Source organism: Bos indicus x Bos taurus, chromosome 12, assembly GCF_003369695.1.
Source record: "Bos indicus x Bos taurus breed Angus x Brahman F1 hybrid chromosome 12, Bos_hybrid_MaternalHap_v2.0, whole genome shotgun sequence".
In the NCBI taxonomy this organism is placed as follows: domain Eukaryota; kingdom Metazoa; phylum Chordata; class Mammalia; order Artiodactyla; family Bovidae; genus Bos; species Bos indicus x Bos taurus.
This window is the reverse complement of record NC_040087.1, coordinates 70,109,450-70,126,043: the sequence shown is the minus strand read 5'-3', so window position 1 is coordinate 70,126,043 and position 16,594 is coordinate 70,109,450. Positions and strand designations below refer to the sequence as shown.

Below are 16,594 nucleotides of genomic sequence, written 5' to 3'. Positions count from 1 at the left end.
GAATTCCATCACCTCCACTACCTTTGTTCATAGAGATGCTTGCTAAGGCCCATCTTACTTCGCACCCCAGGATGTCTGGCTCTATGTGAGGGATCACACCATCATGGTTATCTGGGTCATTAAGATCTTCTTTGTATAGTTCTTCTGTATTCTTGCCACCTTTCCTTAATATCTTCTACTTCTGTTAGGTCCATACCATTTCTGTCCTTTATTGTGCCCATCTTTGATGAAATGTTCCCTTTGTATCTCTAATTTTCTTGAAGAGATCTCTAATCTTCCCCATCCTATTGTTTTCCTTTATTTCTTTTCATTTTTCACTTAGGAAGGCTTCCTTATCTCTCCTTGTCATTCTTTGGAACTCTTCATTCAGATGAGTATATATTTCCTTTTGTCCTTTGTTTTTCACTTCTCTTCTTTTCTCAGCTATTTGTAAGGCCTCCTCAGGCAACAGTTTTGCCTTTTTACATTTCTTTTTATTTGGGATGGTTTTGATCACTGCCTCCTGTACAATGTCATGAACCTCCGTCAATAGTTCTTCAGGCACTCTGTCTATCAGATCTAATCCCTTACTGTAAGGTACTCTAGTTGCCTGTGCTATACAGTAAATCCTTGTTGCTTCTCTATTTTATGTATAGTAGTTTGCATCTGTGAATTTCATACTCCTGATTGATCCCTCTCTTTCCCTTTTGGTAACCGTAAGTTTACTTTCTATGTCCGTGAGTCTGTTTCTTTTTATATATACATTAATTTGCTTTATTTTTTTTTTTAGAATCCACATATAAGTGATATTAGATAATATTTGTCTTTCTCTGACTTCACTTAGGATGATATTCTAGGTCTATCCATGTTGCTTCAAAAAGCAATATTTCATTACTTTTTATATCTGTATAACACAATATACATACATATATACATATAAAAATATATATATTTATGTGTGTATGGTGCCACATCTTCTTAAACCAATTTTCTGTTGACACACACTTGAGTTCCTTCTATATTTTGGCTATTGCAAAGAGTGCAGCAATTAACGCTGGGGTGCATGTATCTTTTCAAATTAGTATTTCCTTTTTCCCCAGATATCTACCCAGGAGTATAATTGCTGGCTCATGTGGTAGCTCTATTTTTAGTTTTTTAAGGAACTTCCATACTGTTTTCCACATATCAATTTACATTCCCACCAACAGTGTGTTGGGGATTTCCCAAGTGGCTCAATGGTGAAAAATCCAGTTACCAATGCAGGAGATGAAAGAAATGTGGGTTTGATCCCTGGGTCAGGAAGATCCTCTGAAGAAGGAAATAACAACCCACTCCAGTATTCCTGCCTGAAAAATCCTGTGGACAAAGGAGTCTGGCTGGCTACAGTTCATAGGGTTGCAAAGAGTCAAACATGACTGAGCATACACACACACAGCAGTGTGTTGGAGTTCCTTTTTTCCCACATCTTCTCTAGCATTTATTATTTATAGACTTTTTGATGATAGCCATTATGACTGATATGAGTTGGTACCTCATTGTGGTTTTGATTTGCATTTCTCTAATAATTAATAATGCTGAGCATCTTTTCATGTGTCTATTAACCATCTGTATGTCTTCTTTGAAGAATTTCATAAATGTTTTTCAGTGAAAACTCAGGAAAAACAGACCACGACACAAGTTATTTCCCCCAGACTATGGGTATAGGTGGTATTTGTATTAATCTATCCTCATAAAATCAAAATTGTAAGATTAAAAAATCAACTTTTTAACTGCCAAAGATAATCTGAAACTATATTGAGTTGCAGGGGTCAGTTCAATGAATATTTGTTTTGGAGAAATATTATAGATTAAGAACAAAATTCAGACTGTGCTTGAAATTAAAGAACAGAGATGAAACGAGTCGCCAATCCAGGTTTGATGTACGATACTGGATGCTTGGAGCTGGTGCACTGGGACAACCGAAAGGGATGGTACGGGGAGGGAGGAGGGAGGAGAGTTCAGGATGGGGAACACGTGTATACCTGTGGCATATTCATGTTGATATATGGCAAAACCAATACAATATTGTAAAGTTCAAAAATAAAAAAAAAATTTTAAATAAATAAAATGATACAATTACACAAGTTGGTAAAAAGGAGATATTTAATAATAAATCTTGCTCATGCTCAAAATATATATATATATATATATATATATATATATATATAATTTAAAAAAGAACAGAGAGTAAATACACTTCAAATTAAAGGATTAAAGATTGATGAGTGATGGCCAATTAGCAGGTACACAGAATTACAAAGGCAAATTACAGAACACCAAGGTGAGTGGGCAATGTTTTCATGGTATCCTAAATGCTGGAGTACTTCCATGAATGTTATCCTGAATTGTGTTCCTTTTGAAAGTCTAATCCATAGAAATGGGAATTCTGAGTAAGGATTAAACATGGTATTAGTATTTAGTGATAGCATGAAAAGTATGCAAAATTTGAAGGATAAGATATGGATTATGAGATAAATGGCTCCATTGAAAATTATAAAATGGAAGTCAGCTTAATCACCCCCACCCCTGCCTACCTCGTTACAAGGAAGAAGCCTTACCGAATATTCTATGAAACATATTCCATAAATCTAAACTCAAGTGATGGGACTGATCAAGAGTGTAACACTGGCAAGACTTTCTCTTTTCCTTCTGAGTTGACTTTGGTAATCCTTGTAAATGCAAATTGGTCTTTCTTAAGACTGACATGATGACTGTGAGGAAATAACCTCAAACCTACTGGTGACTCAGGTGATATCTCATCACTAATCTGATTTTTACTTTCCTTCAAGTTGTCTACATATGCCTGACAAGGAATAAGCTGTTGTGAGGTGAAAATGTTTTCCAGAACACATGGTTTTCTGAGACTCTAACTTCATTTATGGATCAGGGATGGTTATGACAATGCTGCAAATAAGACCCTTTGTAGTGTAATCATATAATCAAGTTATAATTATTTGAAGGGAAAAAAAGACAAAAGAGACAGTAGACAATAACTAGGAGTTACAACTGGAAAATCTGAAAACATATCAGATAATAGTGTAATACAGCAAAGTGAAGTGAAAGTCGCTCAGTCATATCCAACTCTTTGAGACCCCATGGACAACAGTCCATGGAATTCTCCAGACCAGAATACTGGAGTGGGTTAACTTTCCCTTCTCCAAGGGATCTTCCCAACTCAGGGATCGAACCCAGGTCTCCCACATTGCAGGTGGATTCTTTACCAGCTGAGCCACCAGGGAAGCCTAAGAATACTGGAGTGGGTAGCTTATCCCTTCTCCAGGGGATCTTCCAGACCCAGGAATCCAACTAGGGTCTCCTGCATTGCAGGCAGATTCTTTACCAACTGAGCTATCAGGGAAGCCCAATAGTGTAATATTACTATTAAATTTCTTGAGTGAGATATTAGCATAATGTTATTAGGAACATTAGGTGCCGGGAGCCGGCGAGAGGCACTCCACTCATGGCAAAGGTCATGACGAAGGAGGCTTGGCATATGCAAAGGTGGGATCGAGCCTCAGGAGTCCCCCTGGATATTCTCGAGCATCTACCCCCAAAAAACCAGAGTCTGATGTTGGGGGCCAGAGTGAGGTACTCCGCCCATGACAAAGGTCATGAGGAAGGAGGCTCGACATATGCAAAGGCGGGATCGAACCTCAGGAGTCCCCCTGGAACTCCTCGAGCGTCTACCCCCATAACCAGAGCCTGCCTACTTTACTACTTTGTGCTCTTACCTACACCTCTGACTTTACGGGGGGCTGTCCCCCACCACCTCTTTCGGAGAAGGAGTTAACCTAGAGCTCCAGTCAATAAAAACTCTTGGGTGTGACAAGAGTGTTTTAACCTACAAACTCCTCTGAAGGTTCTCTAGCCTGCCTGACAGGCTCGTCGGGCCACATGTGATTGCTCACAGCCTCCCAACCAATCTTGAGAGGCACAAGATGCTTTAAACCCTCTAAAAACAGGTTCCTTAGAAAAGTTAGAAAACTATAAGTATAGTGGGCTAATTAGAAATTGTGTTGGTGAAGGGTTTTTCATTTGTTGAGCCAATGTTTGTTGCTAAGTCTCCATATCCCCTGCCCTTACACACATTAATGAATATATAGAAGAAATAAGTATTAACCTTTGATATTAATCACGTTAGACCTTAGGCTAAGTAAATTCTTTCCTTAACTAAAACCCACTACACCCTCACCCTGTAGGAATGTAACTTTATTTGGGTGGCGTCTGTTTTGAGAATAATCAGCCCTGGAGAAATAAGTGTCCTGATTGACTGACCGCTGTCACAAGGAGAGGGTCGTAAATTGTCAGCAGGCCCCCCTGGCCAGAAGATGATGTAACACCCCTAAGACCTCTGTATACATTTGTATGAAGCACCTGACTTTGATAAAAGTCAGGGCTGCTGACCCCGCGTGACTTTTGCATAACATCTCAGTGTATAAAAGTAGACCATGGAAAATAAAGAATTGGGATCAGTTTCTCGAAATACTGGTCTCCCCATGTCGCTCTCTCTCTCACTCTGGTTGAGTCTCCATCTGGAGCGCGGAACCCACCATGCTTACTAATTATGCCTGGGCTTCTAAGATCCGACCGGGGAGGCCTCAGTGTCTCCTCTCCTTCGGGAGAACGGAAGGACGCCTGCAGCCTACGTAAGTGGTGCAAACTTCTTGTCTTGAAGTTTTATTGGTCTCCCGCGTAAACCAAGCTACTCAGCCTCTTTTCTCCACTGAATTTTCCTACTGAGCTATCCTCATCCTATTACTCTTTATATCTTTAATTAATATCTAATTGAAGCTATTGTATCCTGATCCTCGCCTATGCCGTCTCTCCTTCGAATACCCTGGATCAGCCGGGGCTGGTCCCCGGCAGTCTGCCTACTTTATTGCTTTTTGCTCTCACCTCTGACTTTACTGGGGGCTGTCCCCCACCACCATCTTGCTCTCTCTGAAAAAGAGTTAACTTACAGCTGCAATTAATAAAGTTCCTGGGCATTAGGAGTGTTTAAATCTAAACCCCTCAGATAGCTCTCTAACTCGCCTGACAAGTTTACCTGGACTCCTACAGCTATGCATATGATTGTTTACAGTCTCCCAACCGCAAGAGGCATGGGAAGCTTAAGATATTCAAATAGCTTAGAGCCTCTCAGAGAGTTAGAAACTGTCAGAATAAAACTAGTAGAAGATTTCATTGATGAGCCAATGCTTGCTGCCAAGCTTCCACATTCCCTGTATTGTATCCTTGAATGTGTATTAATTAATATAGTTGGTATGTAGAAAAAATAAGTAGTGGCCTTGGTGTTAGCAACTTTAGACCCTTAAGGTAATAAATTCTTTCCTTTGTTGTAAACCCATTACACCTCTGCCCTATAGGAATGCAATTTTATCTAACACCTTTGGAGGATGGCGCCAAACCTTAAAATAATTACTCTTAGAGAAAATAAGTCTTACGGTTGACAAACCTTTGTCAAGAGTCATAAAATGTTAATAGGCCTTCTGGCCACAAGATGATGTAAATCACCGAAACTATTTGTATATGATAAATTTGCAGGAAAAAAAAACCCTAGTTTTTGATAAGGATCAAAGACTGCTGACTTTGCATCCCCTATTATCCTCTATGTGTAACTTAGGGTATAAAAACCCCTGTTGAAAATAAAGCTATGGGCCTTGCTCACCAAAGCTTGGTCTCCCCATGTCATTCTTTCTTCTCACATTCTGGCTGAGTCTCCATCTGGAGTGCAGAGGTCCTCTGCGACCATTTATTTGCCTGGGCTTCTAAGACCCACTCGAGAAGGTGTCTAAGGTGGGACACCTTCCGCTATTCAAGAGGGCGCCTGCGGCCTCCGTGGTCAGAGCTAACCTGGTGTCACAGGTTATATTGATTTTCCACGTAAACCAAGCTACTCAGCCTCTTTTCTCCACTGAATTTTCCTACTGAGCTATCCTCATTCTATTACTCTTTATATCTCTAATTAATATTTAAATAAATCACCGATGCCGTCTCTCCTTCGAATACCCTGGATCAGCTGGGGCTGGACCTCAGCAATTAGGAGAATGTTCTTGTTTTTTAAAAGTGCATGTTTATGTATTTAGGATGAGTTGCAACTTTAAAAAAAGTTTCTGCAACTTACTTTCAAACAGTTCAGCAAAGTATAGATGATAGAAGAGAGAAAGCAAATACAGAAAAAATATGAACAACTGGTGAATTTTGGTGAAGTTATATATGTGTTCATCATACCATTCCTTTCATGCTCCTGTGATTTGAAATTTTTAAAACAGAAAATTGGGACCTTGAACTTAGACGGCCTAGGCATAAGTCCGGCCTGGTCTGCCAACTGGGCAATTTCCTGAGCTTAATCTATCTTAGCTTCCTAAACTCTAAATAAGACTATAATATTGTAACAAAGTATCTTCCTCCTAACATTGTTAGAGTATAATGTGAGTCAGTACCTGTAGAATCTACAACAGAGGTTGATATGAAGGGATCAACAGATATTGCCCATTGTTAATAGTGCTGTCAGCTATCCTCTCCTCATGTTCTACTTTATTCTTCTCCCTGCATGTTTCAGTACTGAGACTTTATTACACACATTGGTGGTTTTCTTTTTACCTTCTCTATAGGAAAATAAACTCCAAAAGGTAGAGACTTTGTCTCTTCTGGTAACTGTGATAGCCTCAGAATCTGCAACACTGCTGCTGCTGCTGCTGCTAAGTGACTTCAGTCGTTTCTGACTCTGTAAGACCCCAGAGATGGCAGCCCACCAGGCTCCCCCGTCCCTGGGATTCTCCAGGCAAGAACACTGGAGTGGGTTGCCATTTCCTTCTCCAATGCATGAAAGTGAAAAGTGAAAGTGAAGTCACTGAGTCTTGTCCAACTCTTAGCGACCCCATGGACCCCACCAGGCTCCTCCGTCCATGGGATTTTCCAGGCAAGAGTGCTGGAGTGGGGTGCCATTGCAACACTGCCTATCCAAAAAACTCTCAATACACATTTATTGGAAGTATGAATGAAGTGACAAGTGCATCTTATCTTGTGACATAACCTGTTTCTATAAGATAGGAAATAAATCCATACATAATTTTATATAATTCTATTTTCTCATTAAATATCATTATAAAAGAAATATATTCCTTATAACAACAGTTAACTGGCCCCAAGATATCATAATATCTAACTTTAAACTATGGAAAACTTTTTTTTTAAGTTGGTAATTTAAGAAAAACAGAGAAAATAACACTATTTGAAATTACATATCTTGTATAGAATAGTTCAGATCATTTTTGAGCTTGGGAAAATAATAAACTACAGCAAAATTGAAAATAATAAGCTGAACTTATAGGACACCTCAGTTCTATCATCATAAACACTTTCAAATAACCTAGTAAATAAACCATCTTTCTCAACCAGGTGCCAATGTCCCTCACAGAAGGTTAACACAGATGTAAGATGGTTTCCACATTTTGTGAACCCTTACTTTTCAAAATGAAAGGCTGGTGTGGGCTGGAAAGAGACAGTGAAATGCAATCAGCAAATGGGGAAGAGCTATTACCAAAGCAGAGCCAGCAGTAAATGAAGTAAAGGGGAGCTTGTTAAGCTAAATACAAGGCCCTGGGAAATGGGCCTATGACCTGTTGCCATAGCAAGGACTGAACCGTGTGTACAGGTTGCTGATGCACAGATTTCTGTATCTTGGCTTCCTGTGTGATGAGACATACTTGTATTTTAACAGAGATACTATCAACGGTTCACATATCTGGATGTTTTCTGCACAGTTTTGACATGAAATACTATATTCTCAATTGTAAACTCCTGGATCAAAACTGTTTTGTTTTTTCAGAGGAAGCAACACACTGCTGATTCATTTCCAGAGTTTTATCTACTGTGCTCTTTTAATCTTTGAGTGATAAAGTGCTTCATTTTTAAGCACTACTCTATATATTTGTAGACCTGCTGTTGTTTTTTTTTAGGTTCTCTAACTTATAATTAACATTCTTCAGTGTATAGTAAGTTGGCTATTTTTCAGAAATTGAAAAACATATTTTTAACATATTTTGAAAAATAACCAAGATGAGAGGGACAGCATCCATAGGGCTATCTTCCTTATGGACGTTCATCTCTAACAGGAGAGAATGAGGAGGCAGAAATAGAGGACTTTAAAAAAATTTAAAAAGCATCTTTTCCTTTTAGTTAAAGTTCTTAAAGAGTAAAATGGGTGCCCTCTTACTCTCAGGTCAACTGTATTAGTTTTGATTGACATTTTCACTTTGGCTTTATTTATAAAGCAATGACTGGGGTTTTTAATCCACCTAAAAACTGACCTCATTGCTTAGACTGAGAAATCATCCCATCATTGTGTTCCTCTAGGAATGATTTCTTTATGAGATTTACATGTTTTCCAGTGAAGATCGGTAAACAATATATACAAAGGACATAAAGAAATAATTCCCAGAGGAACACAATGATGGGGTGATTTCTCACTTTAAGATATATCACTAAAATAATAGGGTTAATTTCAGAAGCAATAACAGAAACCACACACTTTACTTTGTGCATAAACTCATATTTATTTCTGTTTATGGAAAGTTCCAAATGTAGTCTAAATAAATGTAGATCTTAGTATCATGTACCACTCATCATTTTAGAATTGAGAGACTACTAAATTTTAATTTTAGCTCCTTCACGTGAATTAACAAGTTAGGGCCAAGTTCTAAGAGAGTTTTTAACAGGATTTGTCTCCAACTAGCATTTCTTTTCTGTCCATGGAATAGAAACAATTCCATTCACCATTGCAATGAAAAGAATAAAATACTTAGGAATATATCTACCTAAAGAAACTAAAGACCTATATATAGAAAACTATAAAACACTGGTGAAAGAAATCAAAGAGGACACTAATAGATGGAGAAATATACCATGTTCATGGATTGGAAGAATCAATATAGTGAAAATGAGTATACTACCCAAAGCAACTTATAGATTCAATGCAATCCCTATCAAGCTACCAACAGTATTCTTCACAGAGCTAGAACAAATAATTTCACAATTTGTATGGAAATACAAAAAACCTCGAATAGCCAAAGCGATCTTGAGAAAGAAAAATGGAACTGGAGGAATCAACCTACCTGACTTCAGGCTCTACTACAAAGCCACAGTTATCAAGACAGTATGGTACTGGCACAAAGACAGAAATATAGATCAATGGAACAAAATAGAAAGCCCAGAGATAAATCCACGCACATATGGACACCTTATCTTTGACAAAGGAGGCAAGAATATACAATGGATTAAAGACAATCTCTTTAACAAGTGGTGCTGGGAAATCTGGTCAACCACTTGTAAAAGAATGAAACTAGAACACTTTCTAACACCATATACAAAAATAAACTCAAAATGGATTAAAGATCTCAATGTAAGACCAGAAACTATAAAACTCCTAGAGGAGAACATAGGCAAAACACTCTCTGACATACATCACAGCAGGATCCTCTATGACCCACCTCCCAGAATATAGGAAATAAAAGCAAAAATAAACAAATGGGACCTAATTAAACTTAAAAGCTTCTGCACATCAAAGGAAACTATTAGCAAGGTGAAAAGACAGCCTTTAGAATGGGAGAAAATAATAGCAAATGAAGCAACTGACAAACAACTAATCTCAAAAATATACAAGCAACTCCTACAGCTCAACTCCAGAAAAATAAATGACCCAATCAAAAAATGGGCCAAAGATCTAAATAGACATTTCTCCAAAGAAGACATACAGATGGCTAACAAACACATGAAAAGATGCTCAACATCACTCATTATCAGAGAAATGCAAATCAAAACCACTATGAGGTACCATTTCACACCAGTCAGAATGGCTGCAATCCAAAAGTCTACAAGTAATAAGTGCTGGAGAGGGTGTGGAGAAAAGGGAACTCTCTTACACTGTTGGTGGGAATGCAAACTAGTACAGCCACTATGGAGAACAGTGTGGAGATTCCTTAAAAAACTGGAAATAGAACTGCCTTATGATCCAGCAATCCCACTGCTGGGCATACACACTGAGGAAACCAGAAGGGAAAGAGACACGTGTACCCCAATGTTCATCGCAGCACTGTTTATAATAGCCAGGACATGGAAGCAACCTAGATGTCCATCAGCAGATGAATGGATAAGAAAGCTGTGGTACATATACACAATGGAGTATTACTCAGCCATTAAAAAGAATACATTTGAATCAGTTCTAATGAGGTGGATGAAACTGGAGCCTATTATACAGAGTGAAGTAAGCCAGAAGGAAAAACACCAATACAGTATACTAACGCATATATATGGAATTTAGAAAGATGGTAACGATAACCCTGTATATGAGACAGCAAAAGAGACACTGACGTATAGAACAGTCTTATGGACTTTGTGGGAGAGGGAGAGGGTGGGAAGATTTGGGAGAATGGCATTGAAACATGTAAAATATCATGTATGAAACGAGATGCCAGTCCAGGTTCAATGCACGATACTGGATGCTTGGGGCTAGTGCACTGGGACGACCCAGAGGGATGGTATGGGGAGGGAGGAGGGAGGAGGGTTCAGGATGGGGAACACATGTATACCTGTGGTGGATTCATTTTGATATTTGGCAAAACTAATACAATTATGTAAAGTTTAAAAATAAAATAAAATTAATTAAAAAAAATTTTTAAAGTAATTTTTCTGATAATCTCTGAAGAGAGATCTCAAGCTCAGAAATAAACAGGGATATACCAGTGTCCCAATTTCACCAGTAAATGCATCCTATGACCACGAGAACAGTCTATCATCCTACCTTTATTTACACTTAGAGGTTTATTGTTCTCCCCACCTCTTTTCTTCTAGAATTTCACTGTAGAAAGACTTAAAAACTTAAATGAATCAGAGGCCCACTGTTTTCCAATTAGGATAAGGTTAAGTAACAGCCTGATTTAGGAAAATAAAATTACCACAATCGCTGGAAAGCAGGGTGGGTGTGTAAAGACCCAGTGCTGACAACCTTCAGAAACCAGAATTACTGGCAGGAAATTCTCAGACCTCCAAATCTGTTGACTCATAGTCAAAGGCCCTCTATGAACTACACATCTGAGTGCTATCCCTGGAAGAGTGACACCAAAAGATAAAAACACTGATGCAAAACAACAATGTGAGCAATTGCTTTCTGGTATTTTTGACAAAAAAAAAAAAGATATAATTCTCTAAAATAAGAGAAAGCAAATATTCAGTGCCTATTTGTGCAACACATACTTTTTCAAGGTAAAAGACCTGGCTAGGTATTTTCTATAAGAGCCTAGAAGTCTGCCTATTATTTAGAAGTATAGGTAGAGTTTCTGCCATCAGTACCTTAGAATAAATTTGCAAAATTAGGGAAAAATCCACAAAAATAATTAACATTAAAAAAAAAAAAGAGCACCTTAACAGTCAAAACCCTTTTCATGCAAGACCGAGGAGATCCAAAGTAGTGGGCCAAAGAGAAATATGACATAAATAATAGAAAATCCTCTAGAAATGAACTTAGTACAAAGCCTCAGCAAAAGCTCCAGAGTTCTGTGACCAGCATATGCTCTGCAGCATTGAATGATGCAGCTGCTAACAAATAATTATCACTTTTCAAATGTATAATATACCTTTGATAAACTCTTTCTTATGAAATTTCATACCATGTTACTCGCATGATCTCATTTATCTTTCTGTTAACAATGAAAAACAACTGATATTGCCATATAGTAGATATTTCCTAAGATCAAAGGAATAAAAATAAATGTTGCAAATTAAGGTAATTAATTCACTAGGTCACTAGGAGAATTTGAACACATAATTTTACCACCTGGTTTAGTGTTCTACTAAGGGCAAAAAAGAGGAAAGTGAAAAAGTTGGCTTAAAGCTCAACATTCAGAAAACTAAGATCATGGCATCTGGCCCCAACACTTCATGGGAAATAGATGGGAAAACAGTGGAAACAGTGTCAGACTTTGTTTTTTGGGGCTCCAAAATCACTGCAGATGGTGACTGCAGCCATGAAATTAAAAGACGCTTACTCCTTGGAAGGAAAGTTATGACCAACCTAGATAGCATATTCAAAAGCAGAGATATTACTTTGCCAACAAAAATCCATCTAGTCAAGGCTATGGTTTTTCCAATGGTCATGTATGGATGTGAGAGTTGGACTGTGAAGAAAGCTGAGTGCCGAAGAATTGATGCTTTTGAACTGTGGTGTTGGGGAAGACTCCTGAGAGTCCCTTGGACTGCAAGGAGATCCAACCAGTCCATCCTAAAGGAGATCAGTCCTGAGTGTTCATTGGAAGGACTGATGTTGAAGCTGAAACTCCAATACTTTGGCCACCTCATGCGAAGAGTTGACTCATTTGAAAAGACCCTGATGCTGGGAGGGATTGGGGGCAGGAGGAGAAGGGGACGACAGAGGATGAGATGGCTGGATGGCATCACTGATTCAATGGACATGAGTTTGAGTGAACTCCAGGAGTTGGTGATGGACAGGGAGGCCTGGCCTCCTGTGATTCATGGGGTTGCAAAGAGTCAGACACGACTGAGCAACTGAACTGAACTGAACAGAAGGGCAAGAAATGTAATGTATCTAATTGCTTTGGGTTCTAGGGAAAAAGGTAAAATGGAAATGATGAATTATACTGTTGGTTTTCGTATTTACTTGTTGCATCATAAACATATTTTAAGTACATCCATGTCATCAATGTTCTTCTAGGAGGTAAATGAAGTCAATTAAACTGTTAAGCTCACTTAATTACCTACAATGCTTTTAAATGTACACACATGAGATATTGATGCTAACAAGTTTATCATATTTAATAAATTACCTCTTCTAAGACATTCCATAGTTCCTCATCTGTATGCTTATTAAAGGGATCCAGATTTTTCCTCATTGTTCCAGTGAACACAATAGGGTCCTAAATACAACAAAATATAGAATGTTATTACTGCAATCTCTTTTCATTTCATTCCAATTTTTAGAGAACATATTTAAAATGCAAAAAAAAAAAAAGCAAAATTTACTACAATCATTAATAGTAAGGTTGCAAATCAGTTCAATTCAGTTCAATCACTCAGTCATGTCCAACTCTTTGTGACCTCATGGACTGCTGCAAAACACCAGGCTTCCCTGTCCTTCACCAACTACCAGAGCTTACTCAAACTCATGTCCATCGAGTCAGTGATGCAATCCAACCATCTCATCCTCTGTCATCCCCTTCTCTTCCTGCCTTCAATCTTTCCCAGCATCAGGGTCTTTTCAAATAAGTCAACTCTTCACATCAGGTGGCCAAAGTATTGGAGTTCCAGCTTCTTTCCAATGAATATCCAGGACTGATTTCCTTTAGGATGGACTGGTTTGATGTCCTTGCAGTCCAAGGGACTCTCAAGAGTCATCTACAACACCACAGTTTAAAAGCATCAATTCTTCTATGTTCAGATTTCTTTATACTCCAACTTTCACATCTATACATAATCACTGGAAAAACCATAGCTTTGACTAGACAGACCTTTGTTGGCAAAGTCATGTCTCTGCTTTTTAATATGCTGTCTAGGTTGGTCATAGCTTTTCTTTCAAGGAGAAAGTGTCTTTTAGTTTCATGGCTGTAATCACCATCTGCAGTGATTCTGGAGCCCCAAAAATAAAGTCTCTCACTGTTTCCATTGTTTCCCCATCTATTTGTCATGAAGTGATAGGATCAGATGTCATGATCTTAGTTTTCTGAATGTTGAATTTTAAGCCAACTTTTTCACTCTCCTTTTTCACTTTCATCAAGGGCTGCTTTAGCTCTTCTTTGCTTTCTGCCCTAAGGGTGGTGTCATCTGCATATCTGAGGTTATTGATATTTCTCCTGGCAATCTTCATTCCAGCTTGTGCTTCATCCAGCCCAGCATTTTTCATGATATACTCTGCATATAAGTTAAATAAGCAGGGTGACAATATATAACCTTGACATACTCCTTTCCTGATTTGGAACCAATCTGTTGTTCCATGTCCAGTTCTAATTGTTGCTTCCTGACCTGCATACAGATTTCTCTGGAGGCTAGTAAGGTGGTCTGGTATTCCCATTTCTTTAAGAATTTTCCAGAGTTTGTTGTGATCCACACAATGAAAGGTTTTGGCATAGTCAATAAAGCAGATGTTTTTCTGGAACTCTTTTGCTTTTTCAATGATCCAACAGATGCTGGCACTTGATCTCTGGTTCCTCTGCCTTTTCTAAATCCAGCTTGAACATCTATAATTTCACAGTTTACTTACTGTCAAAGCCTGACTTGGAGAATTTTGAGCATTACTTTGCTAGCATGTGAGATGAGTGCAATTGTGCAGTAGTATGAACATTCTTTGTCATTGCCTTTCTTTGAATTTGAATGAAAACTGACCTTTTCCAGTCCTGTGGCCACTGCTGAGTTTTCCAAATTTGTTGGCATATTGAGTGCAGCACTCTAACAGCATCATCTTTTAGGATTTGAAATAGCTCAACTGGAATTCCATCCATCACCTCCACTAACTTCGTTCATAATGATGCTTCCTAAGGTCCACTTAACTTCACACCATGATGTCTGGCTCTAGGTGGGATATCACACCATTGTGATTATTTGTGTCATGAAGATCTTTTTTGTATAGTTCTTCTGTGTATTCTTGCCACCTCTTCTTAATATCTTCTGCTTCTGTTAGGTCCCTACCATTTCTGTCCTTTATTGTGCCCATCTTTGCATGAAATGTTCCCTCAGTATCTCTAATTTTCTTGAAGAGATCTCTAGTCTTTCCCATTCTATTGTTTTCCTCTATTTCTTTGCACTGATCAGTGAGGAAGGCTTTCTTATCTCTCCTTGCTGAGACTGAGCAACTAAAACTAAAAATTAAATTTAAGCATTTCCCATTGCAACATGGGCACCCACTTACATCTATACTGCCAGTTTAAAAGGCTATTTGGGGAGATTATGCATGCTCATTTAGCTGTAGTATATGGAAGAACAGAGTTTAGTAAATAAGAGTATTTCCCTTTGTTCTACATGCCAAATATATATCTCAAAATCAGTAAAATTTTCATCAAAGCTTATTGAATAAAAAGAATTATCTATTAAAACATGAATTGTGGAACTGACTGTAAAAGTACTCACAGGAGACACATATGCAAGGGCAGATAAGGATCAAAGTAATAAAAACAGATATTATTATTACAGTATCAGGTACCACAGTACCTCTAGGCAATGAAGTAAATAAACTTATAAATAATCATTATAAAGATGTGTACAGGCAGAACACTTCAGTGTAGAGATTTACAGTAGAACATAAAAAATGCTTATATATACACTAAATTTGTTGGCCTAAGTATATTCTTTCTGAAGGTACACAATTAAGTCTCATTTAATAAGAATTAAACAGTTAAAGGAGCCTGGTGTGCTACAGTCCATGACGTTGCAAAGTGTTGCACATAACAACTGAACAACAACAATAAGAGTTAGCTGGCACAGCAGAATCAGGGAAACAAATGCTCTTCATCAATATAGCGTTTTAAATGGAGTACTAGCTTCAAACCTGTTTTTCATCATGGTATAAAGTTGATAGTTTTTAAATGTAACTCTTCATACCATATTTAGTAGTAATTTTTCCCTTCTTACTACTGTAAGTTCATATTAGACATGTGACACAAAAATGGCCACTCTGAATCAGAGCATTTAGTGTAGCAAATTAATAATCCCTCAACACAACTGCAAGCCTGAAAACCTCAGTCTTACTGGACCTTTTTATATGCTCCTGGAAGATAAGACTCTCATTATCTTACAAAGAAGCCCTGCCCACTAATCTGATGCTTAAAACAGCCTGGGACCCAGACAAAAATCATACAAGTGGTTACAAATGGGGCAGATACGGAACAACAGTTTTAATGATTTCAGTCCCAAACCAGGAAACTGCCCTCCACTAATGTTTATGAAGCGTAACTATAGCTGCTGCTCCCTTGAGTCCTAAAAGCTCTGTCCTCATTTCTAATCTGAGAACCTTTAAGGTGCAGCTCATCTCCCTGTTTCAAGAATAAGGACCCAGAGTTGTTTTAAAATCTTAGTTTGCTTCTTCTTCTTTTTTTTTTTTTTTTTTGTAATCCTGTAGCCTCTAAACAAATTTAATCCCTGGCTCAGGAAGATCCCTTGGAGGAGGAAATGGCACTCCAGTATTCTTGCCTGGAGAATCCCATGGGCAGAGGAGCCTGGCAGACTACAGTCCATGGGGTCACAAAGAGTCAGACACAACTGAAGAGACTTAGCAGCAGCTAGAATAAACATCTGCAGTAGAACTTAACTGCAGTTCTAAATGAACTGATCATCATCCATATTCAGAAGAAAGAGTATTGTTTGCCAGCAAAAGAAATGAATATAAGTCCTGTAAAGTTCTCTTTTGGTAGCTCCAGGGAGCAGTTCAAAGGGATTTAACAAAGACTTCTGACTGCATTGGTCTAGAGTCTAGTAATAGAACATCCACATGTTCTGAGTTTTGTTCTCAATGAGGAAAAAAGGGGAAAGAAAGCCAGGTAATTTGGGATGTCTTAGAGAGAGACAGCTCTGATTT

The 16,594-nt window shown here is 38.2% G+C and overlaps 1 protein-coding gene across 1 annotated transcript in view; it reads right to left on the bottom strand.

The window, feature by feature from the left end:
* LOC113902483 (multidrug resistance-associated protein 4-like) overlaps positions 1-16,594 on the bottom strand; it is a 365,222-nt gene that overhangs the window by 45,716 nt on the left and 302,912 nt on the right. The window contains exon 28 of the mRNA XM_027557817.1: positions 12,858-12,947. Within this exon, the coding sequence (XP_027413618.1) occupies positions 12,858-12,947 (90 nt within the window). The remainder of the gene's footprint in view (positions 1-12,857; positions 12,948-16,594) is intronic.